Source organism: Salminus brasiliensis, chromosome 5 (assembly GCF_030463535.1).
Source record: "Salminus brasiliensis chromosome 5, fSalBra1.hap2, whole genome shotgun sequence".
NCBI lineage: Eukaryota > Metazoa > Chordata > Actinopteri > Characiformes > Bryconidae > Salminus > Salminus brasiliensis.
In genome coordinates, this window is record NC_132882.1 from 9615807 (window position 1) to 9639362 (window position 23556).

General features: G+C 39.8%; 1 protein-coding gene across 5 annotated transcripts in view; it reads right to left on the reverse strand.

Moving 5' to 3' along the window:
• LOC140555960 (RNA-binding Raly-like protein) overlaps window positions 1-23556 on the reverse strand; it is a 189079-nt gene that overhangs the window by 30926 nt on the left and 134597 nt on the right. Inside the window, exon 1 of one of the 5 annotated variants that reach the window (XM_072679358.1) lies at window positions 12819-12991. The exons of the other annotated variants lie outside the window; for them this stretch is intronic. Within the exon in view, the coding sequence (XP_072535459.1) occupies window positions 12819-12855 (37 nt within the window). The 5' untranslated portion in view covers window positions 12856-12991. Of the gene's footprint in view, window positions 1-12818; window positions 12992-23556 lie in introns of those variants that run through there. 5 annotated transcript variants of the gene reach the window in all.

Genomic DNA, 23556 nt, shown 5'->3' on the forward strand with positions numbered 1-23556 from the left:
CGTGTGCAGGGCAAGATGGATTCAATCAAGCATCAGGAAATCCTAAGACAAAAGGTCATGCCTTCTGTGAGGAAGGTAAAGCTTGAGCATCATTGGACCTTCCAACTGAAGACGTTTCTGAAGAAGTCCTAGAAGACTCTGGACTTGAACCGCATAGAAAATCTTTGGTGGGGAATAAAGAAGGCAGTTGCTGCAGCAAACCCAAGAACATTAGTAAACTAAAGGCCACTACCCATGAGGAATGAGCTGAGATTCCTCAGAAACGCTGCCAGAAGCTGGTGTCTGGCTATGCATCACATTTGTAGCAGGTCAGAACAGCAAAAGAGTCTCTACTAAGCACTAAAGACTCTTATTATAAAGGGGTTGACTTTATAATAAGAGACTGCAATCGTCATTTTGTGTTGAATTTGGAATTTGGAGCCCTAGATCTATTAGTTGTGTTATTTAAGCATCTGTTTCAGCATCTTTTTAATACCCGGTACAGCACATTGCAATAAATGGTTTGGTATAATTGCTATAATGTGGCATTTTTTTGTATCACAGAGTCAGCCAAGTTCATAAACTCTCTCCCCAATCCCTCCCTGCTGTTGCTAGATGGAGCAGCCAACTGGCTCAAGGCTTTTACCCTGGGGGAGAGCCGTCAGTCCAGGCCTGCAGAACCACTACAGGGCCAAAAGAGTTCTGAAAGAGAGCAGAACTCTCACGTCATTAGAGAAGCCTGGATATGCATGCACAATGATAGAAAACAGGGAAGAGTGGGTCTAGTCTAATTTCGCTAGTATATAATAAATGCCTGGCACAAATCCACACTATCGTAAGTAAATTGTTCTTTGCATGAATATTTGGCTGCAATAATAATAATGGAAAAGCTGGGACATAGAAAGATATGCTATTGTTTTTGCTCTTAATCATGCCAGTATGCTTTTCTGAGTATATCACTAATATCAGTACTTGTAAAAACTGAACATGTATCATAAGTAATACGTATCATAAAACAGGACAGATTTAGACTAATTATAATCAGTGTAGTGTAACTGCATACTGTGCTGCCACAATGCAACACTTAATTGTGTGCTTGTATATTTTCTTACCTTGTCAAACACAGAAAAAAAAAATTACTGTAATGTTTATTATGTATTATAAAAATATTGTATCTTAAAATTTTGTGATCTGATTTTCATACATTTTCCCTACCTTTATTGGAAAGGTTGATTTTATGCTTTTTACCATCCAAGTCATCCCAAAGACATTTGTGATGTTGAGGTCTGGACTCTGGGGTGATCAGTATACACTGTTCCAAGAACACCAGCCACTTCTTTGATCTGCAGATGTTCTTTTTTGTATTTTTGCTTTTCTCAGTGAGAGCTTTTTGATCAGCTCCACATCCTTTTAGACCCACAGTGTTGAGTCATCTTCTCACAGTGGAAAAATGGACACGAATATGGATCTGCTCAGATCAGAGAGTAGTTTATCTGACGTAAGCAGTTTTAGTGGTCTACCAAGTCACAGTTGTTGTACATATAAATGATGAGGCAACATCTGAACATTCAGTAAATCATCAAGAGACTTTTACTGAAGACTTCTACTGAATTCAGCTGTTCTTCACTTTATTGGCAGAGTCCAGGTTCAGATCTGTAGATGTTCACCTGAGAAATCACTGATTATCTAACAGCTCTAATACAGACCATCTCAACATCCTCCACCAGCTGCTATAGACCTGCTGCATGACACTGGTCTGGAACTGGATCTTAACTGGATTGAGATGAAGGGGCCAGGATGAGGGTTAGGGTTAGGTTTTGGGTTGAGGTTAAGGTTAAGACTAGGCCCAGGATGATGGTTAGGATAAGGATCCAATAAGGCTGGGTTAGGTTTTGTGCAAGGGAAGTAACATTAAGTGAACTTTATGTACCATATCAACAGTCAGTCTTCTTAATGTCAGTAAAGCATCAACAGAACATCTTCAAGATATTTACCTCAATGTATTCAGATGCTTCACTGCTGCCACTGAACTGATATGCTGTTGATGTTTTACTGATCCTCTGATACTGATACTGCTTAGAGTTTATTATTCACCTACAAACGACCATGTGAAATAAAGTGTTACCCGATGTTGACATAAGCAGCCTTTATGATAGTTGACAGCTTTTGGAATAAGCATTTATAAATGTTTATGCATGTTTATGTGTCATGTCTGCCCCGTTCTACCTTTCCTGCCCCTGTTTTGTGACTCTATTGGTGTCTTGTCTGCCCTCCTGTTCATTAGTGTTCCCACCTGTGCCTCCTCTGTAGCCACACCCCCTTGTCAGTCCAAGGTGTTCCTCGTTGTCTCTCTGTATAAGTACCCCTTTGTTTGAGCATTCCCTTGTCTGGTCTTGTGCGTGATCATGTTGGAATGTGTTCATGTCAGGTTACGGTGTGTTAACTTGAGCTGTGTTGTTTTGATCAGTGTCTGATAATTAGTTTTAGTGTTTGCTTTGTTTGGTTTCGTTTTGTCTTAAATAAACACCTGTAATTACATCCGCCTCTGCTTCCAAACTCTACAATCATTATGTGTGACACGGAGCGCTTATGTCATTTAGGTGTCATTTAGCCTTCTTAACAGTGCCCCACAATAAAGTCTCACCACATATTTTAGTAGTTAACATTTCAAAAAATCTCCCTAAAATTGCACAGATTTGTGTTATGGCACAAGCATTGTGCTAATATACCATTATCAAAACTTCAGTGATTTCCAGCACCAGGTTAATAATGATATTAAGGAAACAGCAGGCAAATAACTCAGCAAATAACTCAGCAAATAACTCTCTCTAACTCTAAAGCTGTTCACGGATGTGCACAAGTTGCATAAATACACCTCAAAAGTCCTTGAGAAAACTCTGGCCTTTTATGAGTTCTCCAAAAGTGCAATCGCTTAAAGGTATTTCATGACAAGACGACGCAAGAAAGTCACAAAGGACTGCTCTTTTGACAGCGCTTAACTGAACCCATACAGTATTAGAGAGGTTGCTTTACAGGCTCATTCCGCATTACAGTCACATCACCTCGCAGCCAGTCGTCGCAGACATGCTGCCTGAGTTATCCTGGAATGCCATTTTAGCACGCCATGACATCCTCGCAACAAAGCAGACGAGCCAAGATTCACTCTGCTTTTCCAAACGACTCTGTGTGTCTTCAGCTAGATAATATCTGGATTAAATAAAAAGGTGTGTGATATGATGGGGTGTGAAATTTTCCTCTCCCTACAACGACCTTCAGCAGGAAAAACACGTCCTGTCTGACTCCCGTAAACATGCGGGAGCTTGCTAATGTGAACCCTTGCGTTGACAATATATCACTGTCACACTGGCCATACATGCACACGCTATTAGGATGGTGTGGCATGTCCTACTGTCATGTGCCCTCTAATCTACTGTATACTGTTATAAATAGCTTGTCACTTAAGCTTAGTTGGAATACCATTTGTATTTATGTATATCATTTGTTTCATATTTGTATTCTGTGTTGGACTTTATTGTATTCAGTTGACCTATCCTGGCCCAAATGCACTGCTGGCTTAGCTGCTTTCATAAAACTGCAATGGCATTTCCCCATCGAGCTACTGAAAACAGTGATAATCTAATGTTCACTACATAACCTTTTTTAAAATAGTAAAATATGCTATATGGATTCATACTACATGTTGGTGGACACCCCTTCTAATGAATGCATTCAGCTACTTTAAGGTGTGGGCTTGAGGGGTGTAAAGCCCCCCATCATTAAGCTATGGAACAGTGGAACTGTGTTCTCTGGAATGAGGGTAGAATTCAGATACTTCAATACTTCAATACTTTTGAGTCACTGATTAAATGAACACCCCCCCCCCCCCCCCCCCTTTGGCAACATCTACACTATATGGACAAAAGTATTGGGACACCTTCTCATTCATTGTTTCTTCTGAAATCAAGGGTATTAAAAATTACTTTTGTTGGAGTAACTTTCTCTACTGTCCAAGGAAGGCTTTCTGATAGATACTGGAGTATTGCTGTGAGGTTTTGATTGCATTCAGTGACAAAAATGTTAGGACTAGGACTAGTTCGGATGTTGTCAAGATGATCACCACCCCACCTCATCCCCAACATCCCCAAAATGTTTTGGGTGGAGCTCCATCATTCCAGAGAACACAGTTCTTCCACTGCTCCACAGCAAAAATGTTGGGGGGCTTTATACCCCTCTAGCCCATTCCTGGCATTAGAAACGGTGCCAATAGGTTCATGTGTTATCTGCTGCAGAGAGTCCTATTCTATTGGCAGCACTTCTCTACAAGGACTAGACAAGCTGTGTTTGTGTGTGTGTGTCTGCACATTTGCACATCTGTGTCAGCAATGGGTGCAACTTAAAGTAGCTAAATGCATTCATTAGAAGGGGTGTCCACAAACATTTGGACATATAGTGTATTTTTCAGTAGCTCTACAGCTGTAGATTTCTGTATTTTGAGAAATCAATGAGTGAAAGAGCACTATTAAGGGAGGAACCTGGACAGGTCAATTGTATTTAACTAGTACACAAGTCACCGTGATTGTGATTCTTTAGTCCTCGTGCCACGAGAAACCTGAACGAGAGTCCTTCTGAGACTCGTTCTGTTTTAATTAATTCACAAAATCTGATTAATTATGCAGTCAAGGAGGAAGACAGAGGAAAGAGAGTAGAGGATCAGGAGAAGAAAGAAAGCAAGCAAGAGAGAGCGTGAGAGACAGAGAGAGAGAGAGAGAGAGAGAGAGAGAGAGAGAGAGGGAGAGAAAAATACAAAAATACAGAGAAAACTGGAATGATGGACATGTCTGCATATCTGGCCTTCCAGAGAGCCGCAGGCTAGCAGCCCACACTTCTTCTTAGCGTGTGTGTGTGTGAAATGGCTTCTTTAAGCTTTGACGCCCAGCGCAGGTGTTGAGGTGAGAGAGGACAGTGACAGTCATGTTGTTGCATTGTGTGACAAACACTAGGTTTTGTGTGTTTGTGCTACTGAGTGGCTTCATTTGGGCATGTTAGCACTCTCTCCCACTTACTCTCAAATCTCTTCAAGTTAAAAACAACAACACACGCTCGACAACCGCTCCTGATCTTGAAGCAGACAAAAATAAATCCTTCTGCTTTCGCCCCAGGCTCAGTTAGCGTGAAGAATAAATGTCATTATACATCCAAGGAGATGGATGTGATTTACCATAAGATTTAGACCATCTGCTCCAAGCTACGCCGGTGTAAAGAAAGGGCATATGTTCAATTCCATATGACGGCTCCAGACATCACCATCACCGAGACCACCCGCTCATTTCCATTTTATACTCTGTGTTTACACATTTTGACACATGCACTAGCGATTTCTTATGCTGCAAACCACTTCTCCCATGGGGCGGGTGGCAGTGGAAGGGGGTAGTGTGTGTTTGTGTGTGCAGGGTGTTAACTAAAGGAAGAAATTTCATCTCACCTAATTTACATAATATGCTAATGAGTTGTCATAGCAAGATTGCACATATTTTTAATGCAAGGACCAATGGTCAGAAATCGCATTAAGCATTTTTGAAGACCCAAGTGCCTGATTTATTTGAAAATGACATTATAAAACCCTTTCTCTGAACTTAATATTTATTTAACATTTAAATGCATTTCCGATGTGATTAAACACATAAACTACTTCCCATTTCCAAGACTTTAGTTAGCATACATCAGATTTAAATTTCCCCTCTGTAAATCTGTTGTGATCTTCACAACCTTGTATCAATCTGTCCATAAACACATCACCAACATATATACTGTTGCTTTCAATCAGAAATCTCCAAAATCCAAAATTCAACTTTACAGGAGAAGGAAAAAAAACCTTCTTAACTTTCAATGGAAGTCAAAGTGAAAAGAGTTTATCATAGGTCTATTTAATTATTTTTGTTGGTCCATTAGACAAATTGTCCATTTGATATTTATCACATAGGGGTGTGTGATATTTACAAAACATATCTTGATATTTTGTGGGATTCTGTCAATTCTTACAGTTGCAATGTGCTAGCTTGTTCTACTTATTTATTTACTTAAAATTGAAGCATTGCAAACTTGTGTCTTTTTTCACATTAAATTGTAATTTAATATGAATGTACTATATTTATATGACATTATATTTATATTTCATGTTAGATATTTCATATTTTTTTAAGTTTAAGTTTTAGCATTTTACTTCATTAATGTAAGATCTATTTCTGTCAGAATATGTGACTGCACACAAGTGGAAATCTCAGAAACTACTCACTGAGGTCACAGATTATGGTCCAACAGGTCCTTGGCTGGTTTCAGCTAGTAGTGGGCAGCGGCCTGCCGAAGTTTTTAATAATCTTCATATTCAGCACGGAGGTTAGTTCGCAAATGGTGAAATAAGTTCGTTGTCAAGTTGTCTTCAATTGCAACCGATTTTCGACATCGTTTGCAGAAGGCAGTATTTTGGGAAACCTCTGTGTTTTCAAAGCAAAACCATCTCCAAGCTAGCGAGGACAAGCTAGGTCTAGCAACTAAATCTAACAACGCAGACTGGAAGGGTGTTGGTGCTGGTGTCTTGTCTCCTAGTGCAGTTTGTTCTCTCATTTTTAACTCCAGTCATTCCAGGGCAGAACACAAGCTTGTGTTGCGGTGAATCACAGTAGTAGAAATGGAGATACTAAGGTTTTTGCATGACAGGGGTGACATATGTTAGTGATGTTGGATTAAACAGGACCTTCAGAATGTCATTACTGGTAATGGTGGTCTTAGCAAATGTGTTTTAGTGTGTGTGCTCTGTTCATTCATTTAGGGTTCGGAAATTAACATCAGATAATATAACACCCAGATAAAACCCCGATGCTAGCCTACAAAGACAAAACATGTCCAGCTTCTTCCCGATTGATGGCAGTGGTCAAAACCTGATCTGTACCAAGAGCCCTTTGTGCTGGTTTGACCCACCATCTCTCGGGATGCATGGAAGGCAAGCATTCAGATTTCCCTCTGTCCTGGCACCAAGGTGGTGGAACAAACTCCCCTGAACAGCAATCACTTGCTATCTTCAAATGTCAACTGAAGACCCACCTCTTTCAAGAGTACTTTATAAAGCACTAATATCTATTAAAGCCTTTATTGCACTTACTATGCCTTGTTCCTTACCACTAGTTTTGCATTCACCTGGTGCTACAAAGGGTTCTTTGTGCAATGCCATAGAAGAACCATATTTTGTTCAATAAACAACCATTTTGTAAAAGAGTTCTGAATGTGAAGAACCTTTAAATTAATAAAGGACCTTTAAATTAATTTGAAACCTTTAAAAGGTTCCTCACACACAAAAATCATCTTTTACAAATGTTTTTTTCATGGTTCCTTTATAGCATTTTTAAGACTGGGTTTAGTAACCTCTACATTCAAGTTCTAAGAATTGGGTATACTTTGCAAATTGTTGCATCAGGGTTATATATATTTAAAAACCTCTTGTAGAACCCCCTTCTAAAAATGAACAGAATTTAAAGGACACTGTAGGACTTGAGTGCTTGAATGCAAGTGGATATTTTTATTACCTAACTAGGCTGACTAAAATGACATGACTACTTACATTATCTGCTGATTTACTGGATCTGATAATGTTCAAATACAAGATCTATTTAGGACCCCAAACTGTCTAAATTAAAGTCTTTAATTAAATTTCCCCAATCCGACTGCCAAATCTACCGCTAGTCTCAGACCTACCCAACCGTATCCTAGTTTAATTAGTTAGCAGAGTTGCAGTAATTATCTACTTAATGAGGCTGAAATAACAACCCTTGGAGCATCTCTCGAGTGCTATTCGAGTGGAGCTGGACTAATTGCCCAACAGATATATGTGCGGTTCTGAGTTTCTGCAAAACAAATGAGAAATCCAATGATTGGAGATTGATTGACATAGTTACTACAATAACACCTGCTAATGAAGTCCTTTAACATGCCACACTTCTCAATTTAACCCTGCATGTTGAATCCACAATAGAAAAACTGTGTATTTTTACTGTTCATCTTCTGTCTAAATTGCTGTCAATTGTTTACCACTTTTCATTACTGTGGAATGGCCTTTTTGCATACCAGTGTGTCACTGTGTGCTCATCATTCATGTGCGTTTCCTTGGCCACCTTCAACTCGCCTCGGAAGGGCTCAATGACAGCCGTTATTTACCCACATACCAGCAAGAAAAAAACTACCTGTTTACCAACTTGCTCGTAACGAATACAAACAAGGCCAGCGTGCCAAAGGGTATGATGCTGCCCGGGGTCAGAATGCCATTTAATCACACCAACAAACACGAGAAATGGAAGGGCAGGACAGATGGATACAAGCAAATATAGGAATACAGGCAGGTACAGACAAAACAAAGGTGGATACGGGAAGATACAAACAAATACATGCAGACAAAGACAGATACAGGCAAATATGGGCAAAAAAAGCAAAAACAGACAGAGATAGACAATGTGCTTTTTCATTGCTGCACAGAGCAACCAAACCAATAGGGATCAAGAAATAATTCCCCATGGAAATCGTCAATGCGCATTTTAATGCCTTTTGTGAAATACTTGCTTCATTTTATTATGTGGTTTGCATGTAAAATACTTGCAGGAAAAATGCCTCAATACACCAAGGCCTTGCAGGATGACACAGGGCATCTATTGCTATGTAACCCCAAACCCTACTAGACACCTCAAACCTTAATTACCCCAAACCTGGTTAGATAGCAACAACCTCTGCTTGATAACACTGAACCCTGCCTGAATGATGCTGAATAACCTAAAACCCAACTGGATGAACCCAAACACTGCTGCATAACCCTGCTGGGTAATCCAAAATCTTACTGGATGAACCTAATCCTTGCTGGATAATCCCAAACCCTGCATGATAATCCCAACCCCTGCTGGATAAACCCAAACACTGCTGCATAACCCCAAACCTTGCTGGATAATCCCAAACCTTGCAGGATGAACCCAATCATTGCTGGATAATCGCAAATCCTGCATGATAATCCCAACCCCTGCTGGATAAAGCCAAATACTCCTGGATAACCGCAACCCCTGCTGGATAAAGCCCTAACCCTGGTGGACAAATGTACACTCTGCTGGATAATCCTAAACCCTGCTGGATAATCCTAAACCATGCTAGATAACATCACACTGAATTATTACAAACCCTGCTGTATAAACCCAAACACTGCTGGATAATTATTAACCCCTCTGGATAAACCAAAGCCATGCTGAATAATCCAAGACTATAATGGATAATTCAATACCCTGATGGATAAATCCTAAACCCTCTGGACAAACCCAAACCCAACCCCTGCTGGATAATCCCAGACTATGATGGACAATTCCTACCCTGCCGGATAACCTCAAACTCTGAAGCATAATTACAACCCCTCCTGGATGACAAGTACCCCTCCACGAAACCCCTAAATACTGTCAACCTTTAATTGACCTTAAATCATGTTACATAAAGACCCAGTTAAATAGCCCTTGTTGCATCTCTATGCCATGTGCAGCTCAGTGGTCAGCCCATTGACTCACTGCCTCAACTGAACCCAGATAGGGAGTGATCAGCTTGTGCTCACACAAAATATGGTGCAGTAAAAAGCACAAAAAATAAGCCCAAACCCTGCCTTTAAATGGATGAATATTGCAGCGTGGAAGGAGCTCCAGGGATGTGAAGTTTATTGGTTTAAAAGCCGGTGATATGATAGTGTGCAGTTATGCATAAAAAGAGAAAAACAAACATAAACACTCTGAACACGGACTGGCTTTGATATCTGGCAATATGAGATAATTGTGCCATTGGCTGACAATCAGGCTGGGGGGTGGGGATCAATCTCTGCTAATTCAGAGGTGGTTGGAGTGCACATGCTAAAAATAAGATGTTGTCATCCTTTTACCAAGAGAGCAGCAGCAGACTGCTCTGAATGCCTGAAACATCCTGACACCAGAGGAATCTTACTCTCAGAGCAATATCAAAATGTTGCTCATATTACAAGTTCACACTTTCTGTCTCTCACACTCCTACTCTCTTCCTCTATCTTTCCTTTATACACACACACACACCAACAGATCCCCTAGTTATATTAGGATATTACCTCATTGTACCAAAATTACTAATCATACTTTTAAAGCATCTTGCCTTATATTAAATTTCCCTCATTAAGGTTTATAGCTAAGGTTTATAATGAGCAAGATTTTATAAGATCACTTCTAAATAGCACTGCTGCACACCATCCACAGAAGCTCATGAGAAAGGAGCTTGTATCTCCAAATAGGCCACTGAGCTCCACTGGGGATAGGCTTGTGGCATTTCCAAGAAGTCTGTCCTCATTAGAGACATAAACCAGACGGCAGTCTGGAGGTTGCATTCATCTTTTTGTCTTGGTGAATGTGTGTCGGTATGTGTGTGTATACATAAACATACATACATGCATACATACGTCTGTGTGTGTGTCTGTGTGTGACTGTGTCATATACAAATGCGTGATTGCAGGCGTTGATTGGTGGCAGACTTATGATTGTGCACCTACGCACAGCATTCCACTGATGAGCCCCAGCGAGACCCGGGAAGCCCAGGGAAACTCATTTGCTCAGACTGGATATTTCATAAAGCACTGCCACTCATTAGAGCGACATCCGGCTCCCGGACTACTCCTACAGCACTGGCGGAGGAAGCCGGTGTAATTCAGCACCATTGAGAGCTCTTGTGCTGTAGAAGTAGCTAGCTGGAAAATTACTAAGCCAGTGACTGGCAGAATACTTTTTTTTTTCAGAATGGAGTGGACTGTGAGCAAATATTACTGCAAAAGCTCTTCTGTGAGGACTGTGAAGTTGAGCCCAATGGGGTTTGTTTAGAGTCTTATGGGAAAGCCCTGCTTGTAGTGGTAATAGAGACACTCTGTTTCATTTCAAGTTTGAATATGGGCATTGCAACTTGCTTTTTATGAGTTTAATAGATCTGGATATAAGACAGACAGATAGATAGATATAAATATATAGATAGATGGATGGATGGATGGAGAGAGGGGTGAAGGCAGGGAGGGAAGGATGGATGGATAGATAGATAGATAGATAGATAGATAGATAGATAGATAGAGGGTTGGGTAGATAAACAGATGGATGGATGGATGGATGGATGGATATAGATAGATAGATAGACAGAGGGTTGGGTAGATAAACAGATGGATGGATGGATGGGTGGGTGGGTGGGTGGGTGGACGGATGGATGGATAGATAGATAGATAGATAGATAGATAGATAGATAGATAGATAGATAGATGGACAGAGGGTTGGGCAGATAAACAGATGGATGGATGGATGGATGGATGGATAGATAGATAGATAGATAGACAGAGGGTTGGGTAGATAAACAGATGGATGGATGGATGGATGGATGGATGGATGGGTGGATGGGTGGATGGATGGATGGGTGGGTGGGTGGATGGGTGGATGGATGGATGGGTGGATGGATGGGTGGGTGGGTGGGTGGATAGATAGATAGATAGATAGATAGACAGATGGATGGATGGATAGAGGGTTGGGTAGAATACCTATAATGTGCACCCAGATCATTAAAGCTGCACAAACAATATAGAAATATGCAGGGTGTTTTCTCTGCCAGCGAACCAACATTCATCTCTGTGGGAAGTAAAATACTGAAGATTTCTAGCAACACATTTTTTCTATTTTTACTCTCTCTCTCTCTCTCTCTCTCTCTCTCTCTCTCTCTCTGGGCTCACAAACACACAGAGGCAGAGAGATTTGAGCTGAACCTGATCCCTGCACACCCCTCATCCAGCAGTTCTCCCCATACAATGCACTACAACTCAAAATCCCTCACCACCAGAAGCCATGTTTAAAAGAGGAGCTCCTCTCCTGAACACAAACTAACACACACACACACACACACACACACACACACACACAAACACACAAACAGAGCAGCATATCCTATTTTCCTTGTGCAGGATCCAGCTCAATTGTACACACTCTGGCTGTACTTTACGGGGTCAGACATGAGATGCAACAAGAGCGGCTGTGTTCAGCCTCAGTTCTGAGTTGAAGCAGAGCGAGGAGGAGAACACTGTGCAGTGGAGAAAGACCTCAGTCACCTCGGGCGCAGCAGAGCCCAAAAGTCATTTCAAAGCAATGCACATGTCGCCTGCCAGTCAGAGCAGCGTAGTCTCTCTCTTTTTTTTACAGAGGAGATCAAATATGCAATAAAGTGTGTATGGTTTTTGTGGTTGATGAGGATGATGAGGATGACTCTTGTGGTGATGCTGATGCTCTGGATGATGATGCTGCTGCTGCTGCTGCTGCTGATGATGATGATGATGATGGGGAGGAAAACAAGCAGTGCTCAGAAATAAGCCCCTCTCTCACCATATTTCTGTCCTCTTTCTGAAAATGACAGTGTGTGTGTGTGTGTGTGTGTGTGTGTACACACCCCTCTGTTAGCACAGATCATTTCTTCAGCTCTTAAACCACCCTGATCTGCTCCAACTGGAACCTAAACGTCACAGCGTTTTCCCAGCAATGATCTCCAGTCGATATCTCAGCGATTAATAAACAAACGTCAATCACTCTGACGTCATGTCACACGGGGAGTTACGGAAAAGTGACCGCGAGCGTCACCTCTCTACCCAGGTGCTTCGTTCGCCAGCCCTTACGTACGCGCAGGCTACACACCAGCGCGCGCCGCGGTACACCAGACGCGATAAATAGCCTAACAGCGCGCGCCTGCAACTCTGTAACTCTCGTGCGCCGCGTTCGTGTGAAGTTCACGAGACTCACATCGCTGATTCCGGCGCTTGCCCTTGTACATGGTCATTCTGAACGGCTCCAGATTGACGGCTTGCAACTCCTTTCCGTAGGCGCGCGAAGTGAACAGGACAGGGTCTCTCTGCTTCTCCCCCCGATACAGATCCGCCGGTCCAAAGGTAAGGCGATGCCAAACCGCCGTGGTCGTGTTGGTGTGGACCGTACCACTGCGCTCGCGCGGTTAGGGGGGAGGGTTGTGGGGTTACTCAGTATAGCATAGTGGCTCCCAGTCCTGATCTTGGAGAATCACCCCTCATAAAAAAGCAACCTAAGAAACTACTCTATCTGTCCAAATGTTTGTGGACACCACTTCTAATGAATGCATTAGGCTACTCCAAGTTGCACCTTTTGCTGACACAGCTGTGCAAATGCACACACATATAGCTTGTCTAGTCCCTGTAAAGAAATCTTGCCAATAGAATAGAATATGACGTGGCATGACGTGGACCAAAAATGTGTTAGGGAGCTGGGGATGAGGTGGGGTGATGATTAGTCATCAAGACAACATCCTGACCTTGCAAAAGCTCTTGTCCCAAAATCTACTAGAAAGCCTTCCCTGGACAGTAGTAACTCTTTTTTAATACCCTTGATTTCAGAAGAGACAGTAAATGAGCAGGTGTCCCAATACTTTTGTCCCTACAGTGTATACAATGTATATAGTGCTGTATAATAACTACTTTAATGATCTTTCACATCTGAACCTCCTGAATCTAATCCACTCTAATAATCCTGTACCGCTCATAGTGATCTACAATACTAAGTTTAATTACTATAATTATCCCAGTTTATTATAATATTAATATATGAAGCCAATAAAAGCTTAAAGATTGTTATTATAGATCATTTTTATAGGAGGCTTCACTGTGCACTGTTTTTGATCAGTATTTCACAACCACTGGCAACAGAATAAAAATTAAGCAATTTTTATTAAAAGTATCTAGAACCACATTTGGTTCCATTAAACCCTTAATACAGAAAGGCTCATTACACACTAAGTAATTAAGTAACTAGAGGGGCTTCTGTACAAACTGGTGGGGCTATTCTTTGGTAATAGAAGTTTGTAATAACACTTTCAGCCCGTTAGCATGACATAGGCTGTTTAATGGGTTAAGAACCATGTTTGCTACAGAGATGCCAGCGTGAAGAACCTTCTGAAGGTTTAAAGAACCTGCATTTGATTAAAAGGTTATTCACTTAAACATCACTATTACAAGCATGTTTTTTATAGAACCAAAAATGTGCCTTCTATGGCATCCCTCAAAGAACCCTCTTATACATATCCATCATATATATACATGATCATATAGCAGGTGAGCTACATATCTAATTTAGCTTCAGCTACAGTGTGACATCACCTAGGACAGCAACTTTACAGATTGTCTTAAGAGTGAATCCAGGGCCGGGATGGGAAACTGAGAACTGGACACAGTTTCCTGATCCCCTTATTTACATGTCTCTCCCTCTATGTGAAACAGTTTTACCAATGGTTGATGTAGATGCAGGTACATGTAGACCAATAGTGATGGTGAGAAGGTCGGACTTAAACGGAAGCTGTAAAGCTGCAAAAATCCACACATAATAAGTAGAAGCTAACATAAAATATTCCCCCAAAATTAATTGTTTTACACACCGGCAGCTTGTGAGAATATCCTGGTGCACTTGACTGTACTTGCACTGACTGTACCTGAGTTCCCACCAGCCTGACAGGTGAGCTTTTGGTATTCACTGAAGGAACAGTTGGAGGAACAGCCCTAGTACTCACCTCTTCTCGTCCAGCTAATTACTGTCTGCAGCAGTGCTTTAGTAGATGGTTAAGATGTGCTGGACTTGGGGTTGGAGGTGAAACTCTATAGGAGGGTAGAGCTCCAGGAGAAGTGTTGGTCACTACTGTGTTAGAGCCTAAGCAGTGACCACTATAGGGAATACTATGTGCAATACCCCCCCCCCCATGTGCAATTAAGAGTCTTTTGCTGTAAATAGTATTGTTATTGCTCTTTTAATTCTTATTTATATTGTGTATATAGTGTAAATTATTTATCCAAATTTTTGTAACTGAGTGTCTTGCTATCCCTTTCTGCTGTTACACTGGGAATTTCCCCACTGCGGGACTAATAAAGGACTATCTTATCTTATGATCTTGTGTTGCTAAAGAGTGTCTTAGCAGTAGCCCCAGGCTAATTCTGCATTGCCTGTAGTTTAGCTACTGACCATGTACAATCTCTAAATGTCTAAAGGGCTGGGATAAGGCTGAGGCTGGAGGCAGTGTTCCCGATCCTAATATATTCTCTGGGCACGAAACATCAAGAAGACAAATGCAGCATTGGCTTGAGACCAATTTCAGAGTCAAGCCTTCTCTAGAATGCTTAAAGTAAGGTCAGTCTGTCAGAACTGGACTTTAACACAACACACTGTGCAATAATACTAACTGATAGCCTCTAAATGAGAATTTACACAGAAATAAACAAACCGCATGCAATTTCACATGAAGGAGTTAAAATTTAAAAGGTTTGTTTTCCATCTTTTGTCCACCAAGGGCAATGAGGTCAGACAGTGACAGCCTGTATGCTTCTTCTCACAGATGCAGCTATGGCTTCTCAGACTAAGACAAACGTCTCATCTTACTTTCACTGGGAGATTGCGTTGCTAAGGAGACAAGAGAAGGAGACTGTAAATTGTGGATATACTGAGCTATTTATTGCACTTTTTGCATCTGTGTGGGGGTTGGATGACTTTCTTTTGACCAGTAATAACAGTGAAATGCAACTGAGTAATATCCAGTGGCACTGTGTGGGATATAAGCAAATTAATTCACTCTAAATCGCACCACCTCTCCAAAGCTCAGCTTAAAAATTACACCACTGTATATTGTACTTAAGCTCCACCTGAGGACAAGCAGGGATTCTACACAACTGAAAGCATTCAATAAACTTCTAGCTAACTAGAGGTAAAATAGAGGTCACATCGTATCATGGACACTGAACTGGAATCTCCATGATATCCAACTATTCCTAAGAAGTATTGTTTAGTGATTACTTATTATAGGTATTATTATTATCTAATACCTAACAAGTAAGGTAAGTAGTGATGAGAGGATGGAATTAGAAGTGTTGATTGAGACATTTGTCCATTACTGGATAAAAAATGATCTTGCAACTGGCAACCCAGTTTTCAGTGATACCACAGAGGCTTCCACAAAACAACAAAAGCTGCTGCAACAGCCCTTAAGGACCATGTCCACTAAATGAAGCAACACCATTCTCTTAGTACGTTAAGACCTACTGCTGTGCAAGACACATGTGACACTGGAGGAATTTCATAAGGTCCTGATAAGAACTTTATTTTACATCACTGGTGTGCAACAGCACAAAGTACATGATGTACTTTAGTGTAACTTTTCAGTTAATATGGTCAAGTGTGCTGAAAAAGGACTAAAACTGTTATCACACATTCCACCACCAACATCTGGGGTAAATCATACACAGTACTGTCAGTCACTGGGTGGTCAGTAACTTCTTACATTTACTTAATACCAAGTGCTTGCATAAAATGTGATGGATTTTATGCATTTAGAAATTACCTATATGTCACATTTTAATAATAATAATAATATTTAATACATTTAATTTAATTAGAGCCTTTCTCAAACTCAAGGAAACAGGCCTTTCCATATTTACTCTTTAGATAGAGTCATGCTTAGCCCAAGAGGCCTCAGAGCCAAAAAGTACAGTTACATTTACATTTATGGCATTTAGCTGACGCTCTTATCCAAAACGACTTACAAGGTTACTGGTATTACAGAGTTGGGCCGATCAAGTGTTAGGAGTCCAAGGACTTGCCCAAGGACTCCTATTGGTGTAGCACAGCATAGTCACCCAGACCAGGAATCAAACCCCAGTCTCCCATATGGTGTGTGATACACCAACCACACAACTGAAGTACAGTTACTCCAGTGGCCAGCATGGGAGGGCTAAGGAGAATCAGCCCAGTAAAGATCCCAGCCATGATGAAGAATCAGTCCAGCATTAGGCCTATGAAACATCTGAGCCATGATGTAGAGTCACTACAACAGTAGGCCTCTGAAACACCCAAGCCACAGTAAAGAGTCACTCCAGCACTTGGCCTCTGAAACATCCAAGCCACGAAAGAGATTCACTCTGGTGGCAGGCCTGTTAAACACATCCAAATGACAATGGAGAACAGGGGGCCTGTGAGACACCCAAGTTGTGTTGGAGATTTACTCCAGCAGTGGATCTGGGAAAACATTCAGACGAGAGATTTCAGAGCCATGTGGAAAAGTCCCTTTAGGCCAACAGGGAAGCAAACATTATAAAACAATATGGAAGCAAAACTAATTAAATGAGACTGATGCAAGGCAGCAGCTAATTCACACTAGGCTACTTACACCAGAAATATACATGCACACACATCTTCAACCTTCAGTTACTGATTCTTTTTGTTTAATGTTCATTAAAAGCATTCAGTTGTGTTGATAACAGCATCATTCACACGTCTGACTTTTGAGATGTATTTTATTTAAGAATGAACAGAGAGAACAGCTTTCAGATCCTCTGCTGATAGTGCTGGACGTGCTCAGGTATTCTGTGGTTGTTCTACAGGGAACTCAGTCCTTAAAGGGGTTTCTCACCTGGTACCTTTATTCTTTTACTCTGGTTGTTTTTGGGAAGATTGTTTTCCATGACTTGAATCATTGATTCACTGCAATAACGATACTTCAGTATACAGTGTGGGTTTAGGCTCAGAAGCTCACGTCTGTCAAACACTTCTGATGTTACCACTGGACCTAAGATTTGTATCAAGTATATATAGTATTACTATGTAAAGTAATTATTGTGGTTAAAACTAAATTATGAGAACAGTTAGGGAGTTACCAGAGGAGGAATGGCATTCGACTAAATGCCATCACGTCTCCATTTTGCCATTTTCACAACTCTCTTGCACCATCTGCTGGCACTAGGGTTGCTAAGCTGAAATGCATAATTTAGGTTTAATCAGGTTATGAACTTCAAGCGTCTTCTGCATTACAATTTACCATAAATACAGAGTATATTCTATTGGTGAAATCTTCATCTAATGAATGACACATAAATGCTGTCCTCTTTATCATTATGATGTCTTACTTTGATTACATCAGTAGGTCCTACAGTGGAAAGCATTACGAGGTTCCTTGCTCTAGCCCAATCTTTTCTTTTATGGCTCAATGCCACATTCAATAGAAATGCTCATTTCTTTCAGTAATGCAGTTCCACTTCTGCTATAATTTCCCACCACTTTTAAAGCCTGCATTTAGAGCAGTATTTGGACCTAGAGAAATACTAATACACTGCTAAGATGGTGTTTTGCTCAGCATTCAGGGGACAGTGTGTGCTGTCTGGACAAGCACATCTACTGTTCATTTTTTAAGTGCTGCAAATTGATAATGAGCTCCACTAGTTATTGTCATGGAACAGAATAGTGCACAATTCAATCACAGCTCTAGCTTAGTTACATGTCGTTTCTAAAAAAAAAACAACAACAACGTAATTTGTTATGGTGGGCACAACACAATACACTATATAGACAAAAGTTTTGGGACACATACTCATTCATTTTTTCTTCCAAAATCAAGGGTATTAAAATAACTTTATCCTGCTTTTGTTGGAGTATCTGTCTCAGGGAAGGCTTGCTACTAGGTTCTGGAGCATTGCTGTAAGGATCTGATTGCATTTAGCAACAACAGCTTTAGTGAGGTCAGGTGTCAGATAATCACCACCCCATCTCATCCCCAACTCCTCAACTCTATTGTTATGTTATCTCGCACATGCTTTGCTAAATGTTGTGTTATCTTTTTGTGTTCTGTTGTATTTCTGTTCATAATGATGCAATGCAGAATTATGTAATTCAGTGGTAATTAAAGTTGTACAGAACTTTAGTCAGCTTACTCTGACTGTGGTTTTATTCATTGTATATTTTAGTTGTGATCTTCTCTGATGGTAAAATGACAAACTCTCATCTATTCATTTGTTCTGTGTGTGATATGGATTAAATAAAATGCACAAAAGTCAGATTTACTGTGGCCTTTGTTAGTAGACTCAAAGATGCATGTGCTGCTGTGTTTGTAGTATTTTACTAATACTGACTATGTACTGATCTCAAACACCTGTGTTGTCTGTTTTGTGAGTTCATCCTGATTTATAAAGTGATGAATATTTCTGGAAACTCTGGAGAAAATAAAGATTTTATAAGAGTCACTTTCCATAAGCTGCATAACTAAAAGAGCAATGATGCAATTCTACTTTCATGGGTCATTTTCCCACCGAAAACAACACAGTGTGCAAGAGTGCACCCTGGTGGACTAAACTGAATAATACAGATGAGACTGTTATTTAGCTGAAGGAGAATTCCACTATATTTTATTGTATATTTTATTTAGAATTCAGTAGTTTAATTTCCAAGTTAATGTATATTTCAACCATTGAAATTTAAGCAGTCATTAAGAGTGGTTGGTGTAAAATTATAGTTCATTATAGAAATTATAGTTCATTATAGAGAGACTTATCAACAGTTGAAACAGAAATTTATATTAAAATACAATAATAATTCATCATTAAAATACATTTTCTTTTGGTACTTATTTGCCTTTTACCGCATTAAATATAATTTTTGTTTGCATAGATTTAACAATAAACACATTATAGGCCAAACCCATCTCAAAACTACTGTAAAACAGTGTAATAGACAATAAGCAAAGTACATATTTGCGATGTGGCTTTCAGAGGCATGAATTGCTTTGAATGTCTGGTTCCTATCAGCATAAAGGTAAACAATTCTTCTTTATATATCTTCTTTATCCAGGTAGTATAGTATTTCCACCAAACTGCTCTAAATGTTTTTTTTTTACACATATTGATTTAACCTCCTAAACGCTACATTAATTAATTAGTTACAAATCCTAAAATGAAAACTACTGTATAGTCATTTTAGCTGACCAGAGTTTGTAGAGTCCCACAGGGTTCTATTTTAGGGCCTATGAGACTTATGTAAATCATGACAACAGAGTTCAAAAGGTTTAAGGGGCTATTTATGCAGGCATTTTAAAAAATAGGTGGAGTTCCACTTTTAGCATGCAGTCTACCTACAATAGATAAAATATTTGATCAAGCTTTAGTGCATTAGGTCCCACTTAAGACAAAGTGATATCTAACTGATAACTGTACAAAGCCTGCTCGATTCAAGCTGCCTAAAAGCAAGAGGTGTGATGGTGAAGTGTGTTTTAATACTGTTACATCATTTAGATTTGTTGTGAACATGCTGGGGGCTTAATCTTTGTGGACTTTGTTTTACGTGGTCATCAATCAACACTGGTTCAATCAATCAATGGTCTAGGGAAACTGACTGTGGCGTGATTCTGCTCTCAGATTTATATACAGAAGACTAAATGCACATAGGAACCTGTTTAAGTGCCTAATCACATTTTACAAGACACTTTCTTCAGATATTTTCTGAATAATGAATCAGTACCTAGCAGACACTGAACTGGCAGTTTATTAGGTGAACTTGTACCTATCCTCCTTGGCTGGTTTATCAGAGATTCTTTGTAGGTTTACAGTTATTGACTGTAGCCCATCTGTTTAGGACCATTGTAAGACCACTGCAGATCAGATATTAGCCTTCATGGGTGGTAAGTGGACCACACAAACTAAGAACCATTAGAACTCTTCATCTGAATGTTTAACTGGTTCTTTACATAGCTAATTGGTTCTTCTTCATGACGGAATCTATTTTATATGATTCATTATAGCATTGCCTCTTAAGCCATTCCTCAGGGATCCTCAGTTCATAAACACTGCATATTTAATGGCCACCCTTGACTTCTTAGTACACTGTAGTTCATCTTGTTTCATTTACACTTTGGGAATAATTCTCTAGCCCTTCATCTGTGGTCAGTATCGGACCACAGGGCCTCTGTTGGCTGGATACATTTTGCCTAGCAGACTGTTCTTAAAGCAGCTGTGAGATTAACGTGTTTTTAACCCCAGCAAAACAACAAGAAGGAGGGTGGATCAAAAATCCTACAGGTGAGCTACAGCCAGTGCTAAACATGTGATAAAATGGCCATTGAGTATAAGTACAAGGTAGGTGTACCAAATAAACTGATAACTCATTACATGTATTCACTTATAAATAGATATACATTCATACACTATATGGACCAAAGTTTTGGGACACTTGTTTATTATTTGGTGTCTTCCAAATCAAGGTTATTAATAATAAAGAAGTTTATCCTCCCTTTGCTGGAGTAACTCTCTCTACTGTCCAGGGAAGGCTTTCCACTTGATTTTGGAGCATTGCTGTAAGGATTTGATTGCATTCAGCGACAACAGTGTCAGTGAGGTCCGGATGTAGGATGATTACCACCCCACCTCATCCACAACTCCCCAACTCATCCCAAAAGTATTGAATAGGGCACCGTCCATCAGCTCAATGCTGGGGGGCTTAATACCCCTCTAGCCCACGCCTAGTATTAGGCATTGTGCTAATAGGATCATGTTTATCTGCTCCTATTCTAGTCCTATTCTTTTGGCAGTACTTCTCTACAAGAACTAGACAAGTTGTGTGTGTAAGAAATAGGTACAACTTACAGGAGCTGAATACATTTATTAGAAGGAGTATCCAGAATAGCACATTGGGACATATGGGAAACATCACAAGGTAAACATGTACAATACCAACCAGATTACATTCAGTGCATGCACACACTCTTTGTCTCACACACACAGAAACACACACACACAAACATACACAACACGCATTTGCACTCGAGGGCAGCAGAGTGCAAAGAAGCACATTAGAAAAATATTCCAATTTTTGCAGAATGCTATTCAAACAGTCATTAGAGTCTGACTAATCGAATTCAGCGTGGGCTCTATCACTCTCACACTCACTCACCCACACAGCCAGCAATAATAAAGCTGACCCCCCCCTACCCCCCTCCACGCACACACTCACTGCATGACTCCAAAAAAATAATGGAGCTTCAAATGGCAAAGGCGTCAGCCATGGAATCCTATTTGGAGAGGCGTAGGCATTTTTATTTCTCTATTCATCTGTTGAGAAGTAAATTGTCTTCAGTCCTCCTCTCACAACACCCTACTATTATTTCTCCACCCCTACTAAAGCTTGCTTTCATCAAGTAATGTGGCTGGTAATGAAGAAACTATTATCCCCCATAGCTCAGCTCTAGAGTGATGATATCCGGCATGCTGGCAGCAGCACTGTGATCAATACAGCATGCCTGATGGATGGCATAGTGTGGCACTGAGAGTGGCAGCTTCCTGTCTGCTCGAGAGGAGAGAGAGAAAGACGGCACAGATTGGATTTAGAGTTGTGAATCTCTGTAATAAAACATCTGAACACGACAAAAAATAATACTGTGGATTTGAAACACCAGAGGAGGGTAGAGCAGTATTCAAATGTCTAATGACTTAAGTACAAGCATGCCCTAAGTCCCTCAGTTCCCAGTTCCTTAGTGAAAGCAACAATATACATATACATGGTATACAAGCCATTAAATGTATATTAAGCCATTTTCAACAGCTCATTTTTTTCACTGTCAGACTCTGCTACAGCATCTTAATGTATAAGATTTAAAGGCTTCTCTGCAGTTCACTTGCAGTATATTTATTTTAGCCCACTTTTAAAAACAGCCAGTGATCTATCTATCTGCGTCATGTGTCACCTTTTTGGTAAATAAATTAGCCTATATGTATCTCTACACCAAGACAAGGACTAGACTACATTGGACCACTTCTGTAATATGAGTAACCTTGTAAGTGGTTTTGGAGAAGAGCTCCAGCTAAATGCCTTAAATGTAAATTTATTACTGTACATTTTTCATTAAAGTACATTTTTAGTTCATTTAAAGTAATAATAATAAAAAAATCAGAACTAGTTTTTAAATTATCATTTGGTTCAATTGCAAATATGTCAAAATCTAACAATGTAGCTTTGTTAGAAACAAACAACAAATATTAAAAACACACTTAATTAAAATCCAGTATAATAATAAACATTATTGGAACAATAATAATAATAATATAATTAATCATAATGGTAATAATAATAATAATAATAATAATAATAATAATAAGAAGAAGAAGAAGAAGAAGAAGAACAACAACAACAACATTAATAACAGCAATAATAATCATCATCATAATCATAATGAATTAGAATATTGAAATGGATATTCTACTAATGTGTTGTTATTGTTGTTGTTATGATTAAGGCTACTGTTACAGACTTGTTACAGGTCATAAAAATGATTAGGAATAAAAAAAAGTATCAGGTCCAAAAACTGTGGTGTAAGTGTAACTGCAGTGTTGGTATATGTATTCAGGCCACATTTTTATAATATTACACTACAAAAAAACAAACAAACAAACAAACAAAAAAAAAAACAAAACACTTTTTTATCCACTCCTAACATACAGTATTTAGTTGCATGTCCCCTGCATTAAAATGTACCCACTTGCTATTTGTTGAGGTAATTAGACATGCACAGTCCTGTTGAGGGGACTGTGGGAGCACCAGTGGACTCAAGTGGGAGATGATAGCAAATATGAAAAAAAGGTTGATCACTTTGAAAGAGGGTGATGAGTAAATGTTTAATAAAATATGCAACAACTTTATGGTTTGTATCAGAACACATTAC